This window comes from Delphinus delphis, chromosome 7, assembly GCF_949987515.2.
Source record: "Delphinus delphis chromosome 7, mDelDel1.2, whole genome shotgun sequence".
NCBI classification, from domain to species: Eukaryota; Metazoa; Chordata; class Mammalia; order Artiodactyla; family Delphinidae; genus Delphinus; species Delphinus delphis.
Genome location: NC_082689.1, coordinates 109,554,447 through 109,567,042, shown reverse-complemented (window position 1 = coordinate 109,567,042; position 12,596 = coordinate 109,554,447). Strand labels below are relative to the sequence as shown.

The 12,596-nt window shown below is 56.7% G+C and overlaps 1 protein-coding gene across 2 annotated transcripts in view; it reads right to left on the bottom strand.

Moving 5' to 3' along the window:
* Nucleotides 1–12,596, bottom strand: part of MYO7B (myosin VIIB) — a 71,974-nt gene that overhangs the window by 9,352 nt on the left and 50,026 nt on the right. For both annotated transcript variants that reach the window (XM_060015739.1, XM_060015740.1), the window contains 7 exons: nt 9,201–9,327; nt 7,032–7,151; nt 6,476–6,649; nt 5,661–5,888; nt 4,198–4,365; nt 1,001–1,118; nt 787–913 (listed from right to left, as the gene is read on the bottom strand). In XM_060015739.1, coding sequence (XP_059871722.1) covers nt 787–913; nt 1,001–1,118; nt 4,198–4,365; nt 5,661–5,888; nt 6,476–6,649; nt 7,032–7,151; nt 9,201–9,327 — 1,062 coding nt within the window. The remainder of the gene's footprint in view (nt 1–786; nt 914–1,000; nt 1,119–4,197; nt 4,366–5,660; nt 5,889–6,475; nt 6,650–7,031; nt 7,152–9,200; nt 9,328–12,596) is intronic.

The window sequence follows — 12,596 nt, the reverse complement described above, 5'->3', positions numbered from 1 at the left end:
CAGGCAAGGTGGTGGCCAGCATGGAGGGCCACCGCAAAGAACGGTGGCGCTGAGATGGAGCGCCAGCCTGGGTGAGCTTGGGCGAGCTACCCAGCCTCTATGTGCTTCCGTTTATTTATCTGCAGACTGGGGGTGCTGGGGGGACTTACTGGCATGGCAGAGAGCACCCAGCACGGTCAGCCTCAGTAAGTGGTGGCCAGCCTGCGCCCTGCACACACTGGTATTGACCACAGTGGCCACACCGGGCTGTGCTTTAACCAAACAGGGGCTCTGGCAGGGCACAAGCAGGCCTTCCCGAAGGGCATGGAGGCCTTCTCAGAAGGTGAGAGCCGTGGAGAGCACAGGGACAGGGCATCCGAGGTCCCACCAGGCGTGCAAGGCCGCCCTCCTGCTGCTGTGTGCCCTGCACACGCAGCCCTGTCCCTCGCTCCCTCTCCCAGACGGCTGGTACCTCCGAGTGAGTGCTTCCCCCGCCCCGTGAGAAGGGAAGGAGCCTGTAAGTGAACGTACAGCCTGGAGGCTGCAAGCTTATGTGCCCCTTTCCAGGGGGGCTGCGTTCTAAAGGAAGCCTGAGAAGGCAATGCGTGATGTGCACAGTGCTGGCCCTGGGACAGTGGAAGCTGGGTCCCGATCCAGCGGCCATCACACCACGCGTGTGACGTGGTATGAGCCAGCCGGGCTCCCAGGGACGATGTCCCTCCTCCTCTCCCTGTCTCTCCTGGAGCCCCCAAGGGCTGAGGTTGTGGGGAGAGAGAGATCTGGGGCCTCTTCCCTCAGGGCACCCACCTGTTGGTGATCAGGCTTATGACCTCCAGGAAAGAGAGTTCTAGGAGCACCTTCTCCTTCTGGTCCAGGAAGTACAGCCCCTTCCAGTTAACAGCCAAGATCAGCTGAGTCTTGGGCAGTCGGGGGCCTGGCGGAAGGAGACAGAAGTGTGAAGCCTGGGCTGGCCCGAGGTGTGGGCCCAGCGGCACCCTCGTACCCGGTCAGACACCGTTACCTGAGAGTGTGGTGACTTCAAATAGCCGGGAGAAGAGCAGCGGCCACTTCAGGCAGGCGGTGTTCACCACCTGCTCTTGCACGGCCAGCGGCGTCGTCTGCTTCTGGGTGTATGGTGCCTGCTCGGAGGACATGGTGACGTGTCACCTCCATCGCTCATCATCCCCCACCTAACTGCTCACCCAGCGCCCAGGGTGCTCATTTGCTGGATCATTCTGGGAAGCCTCTGCCTAAAGGCAGGCCAGTGCCGGCGAGGGCTGGGTGGGAGGCTCTGGCGGGCGGTCTTGAGAAGGAAGGGAGGCTTTCCCCTCCTCAGCATCAGAGCTCCAGAGGCTGTAGGGCCAGGCTCCTGCCTCAGCCTGGAAGCCTGTGAGGGTCACGTGCAGGTGTCTGCGGGCCCCTGTCTGCAGGCCCCCGTCTCTCGCCAACACTGGCCTCAAGGGGCTGCATGTTGCCCCGTGCCCAAGGCCAGCCACGGTGTGTGTGTCTGTGTGTTGCCGGTGCCCCTCTGCCTCTCTTCTGCGGAGCTCTTCGTCTGCACATTCGGGAGGCGTCTTTCAGGGTCCTCGGCTTTCCCCCACCTTCACCCTTTCCTCTCCCCATCTCACTGCTCTGTGCTCATCGCTGCCTGTAACACCCAACTGAGCTTTCTTGTTAATTTGCTGAATAAAATGTCATTTCTCTGGTTCCTACTTTAAAAGGTGGTTGGGTAACATTCAGGTACTGGACTGGGGGATGTAAGCTGATACATCCCACCTGAGACCTGGCAGTATGCGACGGGTGTCAGGGATTTTAGAACAGTCACACGCTCCGAAATCCCTTTTCTAGAAATCGATCCTGATGAAATAACTGGCAAACGTAGAAAAGGTGTATCTACAAAGAGGTTCACCTTGCTGTTTTAACAGTGAAACATGAGGCATGACCTTACCATTCATCAGTAGGAATCAGTAAAGTGAATTGTAACTCATGAATACAGTACTATGCAGCCCTTCAAAACAGAGATCGGTATTTAGTGACACAGAAGTAGGGCCGCAAACTATTAAGTGAAGTAAAGAAGCATGTTTTAAAGTTATCTAATGATAATCCTATTTTTATTTTTTAAAAAGGTATGTTTTGGGCTTCCCTAGTGGTGCAGTGGTTAAGAATCCGCCTGTCAATGCAGGGGACACGGCTTCGAGCCCTGGTCCAGGAAGATCCCACATGCCTCGGAGCAACTATGCCTGTGTGCCACAACTACTGAGCCTGCGCTCTAAAGCCCGTGAGCCGCAGCTACTAAGCCCGTGTGCCACAACTACTGAAGCCCGCGTGCCTAGAGCCCGTGCTCCGCAACAAGAGAAGCCACCGCAATGAGAAGCCTGCGCACTGCAAGGAAGAGTAGCCCCCGCTCGCCGTAACTAGAGAAAGCCCATGTGCAGCAACGAAGACCCAACACAGCCAAAAAAAAAAAGGCGTGTTTCTCTCACTCCAATCATATGCATGTCTCCATTGTGTACATGTGAATAAGGCAGTCTAGAAGGACACATGTCACAAGCTTAAGAGGGATGAGCTCTTTGATGTGACATTATGGGTGATTTCCCTGTTGTTTTTGTATTTGTCTGTATTTTCTGGTTTATTTGGTAATGCCCAGGTTTTAAGTGTTTAATGGAAAAAAATCAGTGAAACTATGTCCACTTTGGAAAAAGTGTGGTGTGAATTTCCTAATTCTTTACTCTCACCCCAACTCCCCCTTCCCAAATTACGAAGCCACTTCTCACTCATGTTCATCTGGGGTTGTGTGCATCTCTCGTTCCCCTCCGTCTCGTACTAGCCCTAAAACGTCCATGGTCTCTCCCCTGTAAACACATCCACTCAGGCTGGGAAACAACAGGAACAACCAACAGGGTTTGCTTCCCCAAATTCCCGTTCAAGGATTGTCCCCAAGGGATGCTAGCCACTGCCTTGTGGAACAGAGCATATGCGGTCAAGCTTGTGCGGGGAACATTGGGTAAGACAATCAGGCTTCTGTCCTGCAGGACTTCTTAGAGCCTTTCCTAAGGGCTGTGCACTGTGACACACGAAGAGCAGGAAAGACCAAGCTGCAACCCCTGCCGCAGGCGTACAGGACCCTTGTCTACGGACCCACTTTGAGCACCTCCTCCTGTGTTGCCAGAATGGAAAGCGTGTTGCTTGGTCATCCTCCCTGCCCTTCTCCGCACTCGGATGGCCCCTGCTGCCACTCCCCCGGGGCTTATCCCCCTGCCACTGGGCTCTCAACCCCTGACAGACAAGCGCCATGTTGCCTTCGTATTTCCCACTGCTTGTCGTGTTCTTTCTTGGCCCCCAGTGCAAGTTAATGCAGGGGAGGCATTAACCAAAGGCTTGTATCCTCAGTAACCCCCCGTGCACAGCGCTCCTGCAGCAGCTGCACCAGCCCGCCAGGTCCTCAGAGATGCCTTTGCACCCTCAGGCCACGCTGCAGAGCAAAGCACCCTATGAGGAAGGAGACTCTGACAGAGGGCCGGGTTTGGGACAGCCCTGTGGGGAGGGGAAGAGAGACAGGGGGACTGAATCAGGCAGCCTGTCTTTGTCCCTTCTTGGGGTGGAAGTTTAGGAGAAGCAGAAACCTCCGCTGGTGCGGGTGATCCCGAGAACATGAGTGGGTGTTGGGAGGTGCAGGTAGAGGCTAGGGGACGAGGCTGTGAGCCTCCGGGAGCCGCCTGCACTTGGTGCGGGCTGACCAAGCAGGGGTAGAAGAGGGGCAGCCCTCCCTGCTGTCCAGAGCCAGCCCCGGGCACACAGGGCCCAGCAAGGGGACACCGTAAGGCTTGGGGCCAGGATGGGGCCTCACAGGGCGGGACTGGTGCCGAGGCAAGGGTTCGTTCGCGGTCAGCAGCTGGGGATGCCCTCCCGCGCCGGAAGGCCAGGGCCCAGCCCAACACTGCAGTGGAGACCAGTGCAGGGCTGAGCTGCCCTGAGCTATGGCAGGATGCCACCGTGGAAGGAGGAGGGAAGACGGAACGGGCCTGTCAGAGGGAGTGGACCTGAGCGAGACTCTTTAAACCTGAAGAGACAGGGCTCTGCTGAGCGGCAAGTTAGTCTCCCAACCCCCCATGAGTGGGGACTCGTCACGGGGTCTCCACCCGCTCTACACACCCCAGGGCCCCCAGGGCCCCCATAAAGAGCTGCACAGCCCGAGTGCACAGGCTCTGGGGAGCTGACCTCGGCGAGGGCGGCGGTGACCAGGCTGGCCCACTTCTCTGGGGGCTTGGTCCTGTAGAGCTTGGGGGGGACACAGCTGGGCAGCAGCTCCTGGACGGCCTGGCTCCTCACCGAGGCGCCGAGCTGCACGGCGCAGCACTGGGCCAGCAGTTGCACCAGCTCTTTCTCCTGCACAGCCCGGGGGACACACAGCGGGGGGAGGGGGGGCGTTGAGAGCCCACCCTCCCCCAGGACGCTCTCGCCCCGGCGCAGCAGAGGTGACCAGCCACCTCCGCTAGGCAGGACCTGCCCCTCCCCCAACACAGCAGAACCTCCGCGGGCCCCGACTGGGCCCCGACGCGGGCTGGGCTCCGGCTGGCAGGCAGGGACCTCCCGGCAGCCTTGGCCTGAGCCCTGCGGGGCCTCTGCCTGAGGACAAGGGGGGATCCCCTGTGCCCCTCTCTCAGCCCTCCGGAGCCAGAGAATGTGTGGGAGGGAGCTCTGAGGCCTGGGTGGAGCCCCAAACACTGCTGTCTGAGTGGGGTGAGTGTGGGCGAGGCCTTCACCCTGTCTCCCCCAGTCCTCACTGAGCAAAGGTGACCAGTGGCCACCCCTGTATGGCCTCTGCAGGGCTCATGTGGGTGGAAGCCTGTGTAAGACCCCAGCATGCACAGCACAGAGCAGGATTCCTGCTCCAAGCAGCCCAGGGCTTCCCAGGAGACCAGAACCTTGCCCGGCCACCCAGCTGCCTGCCCTCCGGGCCCCCTTTTCCCCTCACCCCTGACTCTCCCTGCCCACTGCCCCATTCCAGGCAGGCCTCCAGGGCTGCCATGGCTGCCTCCGACCCTCCAGGGCAACATCCTCTGATTCAGGCCCGGGAGGTCTGCACCCACCGAACAGGTGCAGTGCTGCCCTAGGGCTTCCGGTGCACAAGCTCCCTTCCCTCGAGTCTCACAAACATACAGAAAGCTCAGATGACTCTGCACTTTCCAGGTGAGGGCCAGAGGCTCAGAGAGGTGACCTGAAGTTCCAAGGTCACACTGCCAGGAAGAGGCACAGGTGGGACCTGAACTCAAGTGCTGGGGCTCCAAGGCCATGTTCTTGACCCCCAGGCCCTGCTGCCCCATAAGCAGCTGCCGTGGTGAGGCCAGGTGGGCTCGGGGCTGATGGGAGGGCTTCCCCACCTGCTGCAGGTGCCCCAAACCCCAGCGGCTTGAGCAAACCTATGGCTGAGGGAAGAGATGGAGGCGGCCGGGCAGGGACAGCTGCGCCCAGAGGGGCCCAGGGACCTGCACTGGCGGACGCACCCCCGGGCCCGCTCCTCTCCCCTGGCCGCCTGCCCTCCAGCTCCCCACGGCCATCCCTGGTGGCCGCAGCCCAGCTGCCCTTGCTCTGTCTCCGCCACCCCTGCGCTGGAACAGGGCGCTTCCTCAGGCTGTCTGATGGGTGGGTCTTCAGGGCCCTGACGGCCGCGGTCCCCTCACCTTCTCGAAGCTGTACTCGCCGGACCGGACTCCGTGGAGGACTTGGTGGTAAATGAGGCGGGTGCTGACCGGGTCCTCCCGGGAGTCATGCCACGGGGTGAAGAACTCCTTCCGGAAGTAGAGGCGCCAGGGCGTCTGGCGCTCGCTCTCGCCCCTCTCCCGAGCCAGCTGCTCACACTGGGCCACGGCGTCCATCACGTGGTCGCGCCCGCTGCCCAGGGACCAGAACTGAGGCCAGAATCGGGCGGCAGGGGTGAGTGACTGCTGCATGTCAGGCTGCCCCACCTGCCCTTGGCACACGGAGGACAAGAGCCCGCTGGACGCCCGAGGGACTCCTCCCCACGTGGCGTGGACTGTCAATCACCCCCCCAACACTGTCCCCCTGCCCGCCCCGCCCACAGGCGGCACATGCCCACGTGATGGGGTCGGAACACTGATTGGTTGGTTGGCGTGAGCACGTCTCGGTCTGAGGCTGTGGGCATGGGCGTCAGGGCATCTGGGGGGGCGACGATGTGGGGTTCAGGTGGGGCAGTGCTGGTGTGACCTCCGCACTGCTACATGGGAGTCTGAGCTCCCAGCGTGGGGGGCTTGGAGCAGGATGTGGGGGGGGACCTACCAGTGTGCCTGTGACACCGTCTGGGGCCGAGATACAGCCACTGGGCTGAGCGCATGAGTGTTGGGGCAGGAGGGCACGTTGCCTGGTTAGGAGGCATGTCTGTGAGCGGGAGTTTGTGTTCGTATCTGTTTGGCAGCCGGCAAGGCGAGCGGTGGCTAGGCTGATAGGCGGGTGGTGGATGGGACCCCCTGGCCAGTACCTTGTCGTACACGGCAACCTGCAGGGAAAAGCCCACGTGGTCGCTGAGGCCCTGCTTGTGGGCGATGTGCAGGCAGACTTCCCGAGACGTCGAGGCTGAGTCCACCGAGACGGTCAGGCTCTCTCCAGTCGCCAAGGTCACATGGATCGGGACGCGCTTCTTGGACTTGACCGCCTGGGGACAGACGAAGACTCAGGTCCTCTACCCGGGAGGCTCCTGGACTCAGCTGCCGGCGCTGGTGCTCCCGGAACCCTGGGATGGGAGGCCGGTCCACCATCCCCTCTTCTCAACACGCTGCCCCTGCTGGCTCATCCCTGTGGGTTCCAGGGGGAGGAGCCTTCTGAAGCCCCACCCGGTTCGGCAGGGAGTTAACAAAAGTCCTGGCCAACGGGCATCTGCTACTGAACTGACAGACTGGGCCAGGGCCGCGCCCAGGGACCACAGGCACAGAAGGCGGTGGACGGGCCCGGAGTGCACACTTCCTGCCGGCAGCCCCATGAGCTGGAAGAGCCATGACGGCTGGCACCACCCCACATGGACCGTCTCTCGCCCCTACCTGCAGCTCCAGCCAGGAGGGCGGCTCCGTGCGCACCCCGTTGGCACAGGTGCGTCTCAGGCGCTCAGCACAGAAGGGCCCGTAGCCGACTGGCCCTTGACCAATGAAGTTCAGCAGATACTGGTGGGCGAGAAAGGGAAGGGGACGAAGACACTTAGAATAGAGGACACTTTCTACTTACTGTCCAGATTCTAGAAACTGTGATACTAATTGTAACTATGGATGTTGGATGTGTTAACTAACCTTACTTGGCAATCATTCTGCAATACACACCTATCTAAAATCACTACACTGTACACCCTACACTTGAACAATGTTATATGTCAATTATATTTCAGTAAAACTGGAAAAAATTTTTAAATGAAAATAAAAATGATAATAGTGTTGGCAAAGGTGCATTGACATGGGGCTCTCACACTGTGAGAAGAAATATCAATTGCACGGCATTTCTGAGGAGTCATTTGTCAATATGTTTTAAATAGTACATAGTTTAAAAAGTACACTCTTCGACTTAATAATTCAAACCTATGATAAAGGGAGATATATAGGTTTTTTGCTTTTCATTTTTTAAATTTATTTAGTCTTTTGGCTGCATTGGGTCTTCGTTGCTGTACGTGGGCTTTCTCTAGTTGTGGCGAGCAGGGGCTACACTTCGTTGCGATGCGCGGGCTTCTCATTGCGGTGGCTTCTCTTGTTGCAGAGCACGGGATCTAGGCACGCGGGCTTCAGTAGTTGCAGCACGTGGGCTCAGTAGTCATGGCACGCAGGCCCTAGTGCATGCGGGTTGCAGGAGCTGTGGCATGCAGGCTCAGTAGTTGTGGTGCATGGGATCTAGGGCGCATGGGCTTCAGTAGTTGTGGTGCGTGGGCTCAGTAGTTGTGGTTTGCTGTCTCTAGAGCACAGGCTCAGTAGTTGTGGCGCAGGGGCTTAGCTGCTCCGCGGCATGTGGGATCTTCCCGGACCAGGGCTCGAACCCATGTCCCCAGCTTTGGCAGGCGGATTCTTAACCACTGTGCCACCAGGGAAGTCCCTATAGTTTTTAATCATAGTGGTGTTTATGGTGATGGGCAATTGGAAGATGGATCCTAAATGTCCATCAATGAGTGAAATACGCGCTGGGACAGCACTAACAGATGGCATTAGCACTGCCATTTGGGAACAGTTTATGACACGAGAAGACACATAAGATAAGTGAAAGCTGCAGGAGAGCCGATGTTCAAAATATGTTTGATAGGATGCTGAAACAAGGCATTGAAAACTTTTTTGTCTCTCAGAGAGATTCTTTGAGGAGATGCAGCCTGCAAGGGTTTACTGGTGTCAAGGGTGGCCCAGGGCCTAGGGCAGATGGCCAGGGTGACCACACTTCCTGCTGTCCCTGAAGGGACAAGAGGTAGTGATATTGTTTTCTATGTGATTCCAAGTATGACCCTATCACACCACAAAAGGCCAGGAATTGTAATGGAAGTTACCTCTGGGTGTGGGGATGACTTTTATTTTCTTTCTAGATTTTCTTCATATCCTACATATATATATATTTTTTTGCGGTACGCGGGCCTCTCACTGTTGTGGCCTCTCCTGTTGCAGAGCACAGGCTCTGGACGCGCAGACTCAGTGGCCATGGCTCACGGGCCCAGCCGCTCCGCGGCATGTGGGATCTTCCTGGACCAGGGCACGAACCCTGTCCCCTGCATCAGCAGGTGGACTCTCAACCACTGCGCCACCAGGGAAGCCCCCTACATATTACTTTTATCATCAGAACCGAAAGGTATATTAGAGTAGCAAAGGCTGGGGCCTCCAACACTTGAAAGCACCTCCCTTGTTAGTTATAAGGCCTAGAGAGAGACGCTGCAGCCAATCTCTGGTTGGTGCTCACTCCTCAGACCCCTTTGCCTTTTCAATGCCCACTGCACCCATTGATTGTCTCATTGTCTCCTGGTGACTGAGCCCAGGTAAGATGACTCTGCAGATCCTGATTAGAGGTTGGAAGGAGCATCCTTTTTTGCAGACGGGAAACTGAGCCTCAAAGAAGCCCAGGCACTGATACCCATCCTGGCCTGCAGTAGCAGGAGACCTGGGCCATGCATGCGTCAGGATGTCTGGACCTGCTCCAGGGCCCCGGGCCCACCCGTGCTGCCCCCGCCTTCAGCCCCTGCCCCCGGCCCTTCCCACCTTCATGAACCTTTCGGAGGGCGGGAAGCAGCCCAGGCACAGGCCAAGCAGGATCCAGCCCCGGGCCAGGCTGCTTGTTTTGTAGTTCTCCGAGAGCTGCTTGCAGATCTGGCAGTAAATCTCGTCCCTAAAAGACACGGAGCGCTGGGAGGCCAGGCAGGGGGCTGGCTCTGGGGGAGAAGAGGAGAACGGGGCACAGGGGCACACAGCTCCTTCTGCACCCCTAGGGGCAGACATGTTTGCAGGGGGACCTCCAGCCTCCTCGCCTCCAATTGCTTTTGCTGCACACCCTCACCTCCTCACATCCAGGCCCACCGTGGACCCTGTCATCTCCCAGGACTGTGCTCCCTCCAATGTCTCCCCAGTGGGCTCTGTAGCCCCACTCCTTTTTTCTTTTCCCTTAATATTTATTTATTTATTTGGCTGTGCTGCGTCTTAGTTGCGGCACACGGAACCTAGTTCCTGAGCAGGGATCGAACCCGGGCCCCCTGCATTGGGAGCGTGGAGTCTTAACCACTGGACCACCAGGGAAGTCCCTCTGCACCCCCGTTCCTGATAGCCCTTGTTTCCTGTCTTCCCAAGACCTCAGCCCTCTGTCCTCCCAGTCAGTCATCTCGGCCCCTTGGGCCTTTGCTCCCGCCCTCACCCACTCTGCTCACAGCACCTTGACCCTCCAGCTGTGGGTCACAGCTACAGGGAGGGCCGAGGGGTCTCCAGCCAAAGCCCTGCTCCTAGTAGATCAGCCCAATCTGATCTGTTCCTTTCCCCAACCTCACAGTTATTTCAAACCTTTCCCTCTGCCTAGAGGTCCTCCCCCTTCCCCTGAATGCAGCACCCCCCACCCCGCCACTGCAGGGAGGAGAGTGGGGACTTCAAGGGAGAACCCCTCAACTCCTCACCTCCTGATCAGTTCCCATTCCCACAGGTTCATGAGCCTCTCTTCTCTGTGTCCTCTTGGGGAAGGGGCTTTCCTCCACTCTTCCCTGCTGACTCAAGCCTCTATCGACTTATAAAAGTGTCACATTAGCCTCTCCAACCTCACACATCCAGAGACCAGCATCTTTCCCCTAATTACACAGCGGTATGCTCCTAAATGTTTAACAACCAACTCTACTGGGGGAAAGAGCCCTGAAATTCATTGCATTTGCCAATTTCTGTGGTGTAAATATTCCCACCAGTGCTGATTTCAAGCTACCAATGTCACGTTGCTGACCACAGAGTTCAGAGGAGATGTGCACGGCCAGCTTTCCTGGGCCAGTACAGTCAGTCCCAGCAGACCTCCTCCTTCTGCAGCCTCTGCAGGCACTGCCATCAACCACTCTCCCAGATGGGAAATCTGGGGGCCACCCCAGACTCCACCCATCAGCCACCACATCCTATTATCTGTCTCCTGGAAAATTTCTCTGTCCCCTGCTCTCCACTTCTGCTCCCTGGGCTCCCTCATCAGCTCTGCAGCAGCCCTCTCCTGGCCTCCCACCCCCAGGCTCCATCCCTCCATGTCATTGCCAGGAAGATCTTTCTGGAAGTCATCTATGATCATGGTCTACTCTTAAAGCTTTTCCCTGTGCTCTAAGGATTGAATTCAAACTCCGGGCCCCAGCTGGGACAAATCATCTGGAATTCCAGACCCTCAGGCTGTTTCAGAACTCTGTGACCCTGATCACCCTCTCCCTCTGTCTAGCGAACACCCCTCCTCCTTCCCACCCCACCTGGCCCTACTCTTTTTTGGCACCCCCACTGGATCACCACCTTAGCACAGGCAGTTATTGTGGGTCTCCGGGTCCTCCCATGCTCCCCAACTAAAGGATGGGCTCCTTGAGGAAGAGACACGTTGCCTTCATCTCTACATCCCCAGCCCACAGGCCAGGGCCTGGCCCTGAGCAGGTACTTAATAAACATTTATCAAACGTGTGGCTGGATGTGAAGTGGGGCATTTGCTTTGTCTTGGAATTTGGCTAAGAGTCCAAAGCCAAGGATAAACAGATGATAATACTCAATATTCTAAAGAGATACTCTCTTGTAGGATTTACTAAAAGATGGCAGAACCAGTCCAGCCACACGCCATCTCCAGCCTGCATAAAGGAAGGTGAGAAATTTGAAAGGTGATTCCTGGAAGCAACTTCATGGGAGTAGAGAGATCTCTGGCTCATCTTCACTACATCTAAGTGAGGGGGAGTGAGGGGGGACCCAGGAGAACTGCTAATGGAGATGGGGACCGTCTGCTAGAGACGGGACCCATCTCACTCCCCATCTGAGGCATGATGAGCCCCAGCAGCCCATTGGACCACCCCAGGGTACTGGAATGGGGCATGACGACAGAGCTCTTGAGAGTGCTTCGTTTGTGTCCCCTGGAGATACAAGTTGGGGGTCTCCATGAACAAGAGACTAGTGTCTGCTTCCTGCTAGAGAAGTCTAAGCCACCCTTGATGGGCAAGATGGAGAAAGAACAGTCAAGAGCTGAGAACTGCACTTGTACAGTTTGGTGGGGCAAGCGTGGATGGGTGTCGGTTGACCAAGAGGAGGCCATGGAAGGAGCTGGGCTTCAGGCATCTTGCTGGGATCCACACAAGCAGGCCAACCATCGTTCCAGAGGGTCCCAGTGGTTAAGAGGCTGTGGTATGTTCCATTAGGGTCTAGAGATGACAGAGAACCTCAAGGGGTCCCTGAGACAGTGTTGGCCCCAGCTGGGGTCAGGACTGTGCGGAAGTGCCTACAGGGTATCTGAAGAACCCACAATCATCTTATATGGGTCTGCCATGTTGGAGGGTGTGGTGGCCAGTGAGGACTAACCATGAGAGAATTACCAGTAGAACCAACTAAGTTGGAAGAGTTGCCATGTTAGTGTCATGCAGGCAGCTAAAACGCTAGTCTTACTGGCTTGAAGAACCAGAAGACAGAGTTTGGGTACCCACAGCAGTTGAAAGTGAAAAGAGAAATCCTGTAATGAAGACAGCCAAAGAAGAGGAGTCCTACATTTTGCATATACAATCTTCCTGAATCTCTGGCTCACCCTGATCTACACATGTGTGGGGAAGACTCCAGGTAGTCTAGCAAAGGCTAAAATAACTGAACAGGGTTTCCAGGTGCTGCTCACCAAAGGGAGGCAGAGTTTGAATCCACCCAAGTTAATTGTCTGCCAAAATGAAAAGTCAACACTCTCTGAAGGAATACAACAGATTCCAGAGTCTCTAAACATATCATCCCCAAATGTCTAGGATACAACCCCGAAGTACTAGATTTCTAAGAAAATAACAGTCAGGTACTGGACATATGAGGAAACAGGAAAACATGACCATTCTCAAGAGAAAAGGCAATCAGTGGAAACTGGCCCCAAGATGAACCAGATATTGGATTTATCAGAAAAGGTTTAAAAACTACCATAACTGTGCTCAGAGA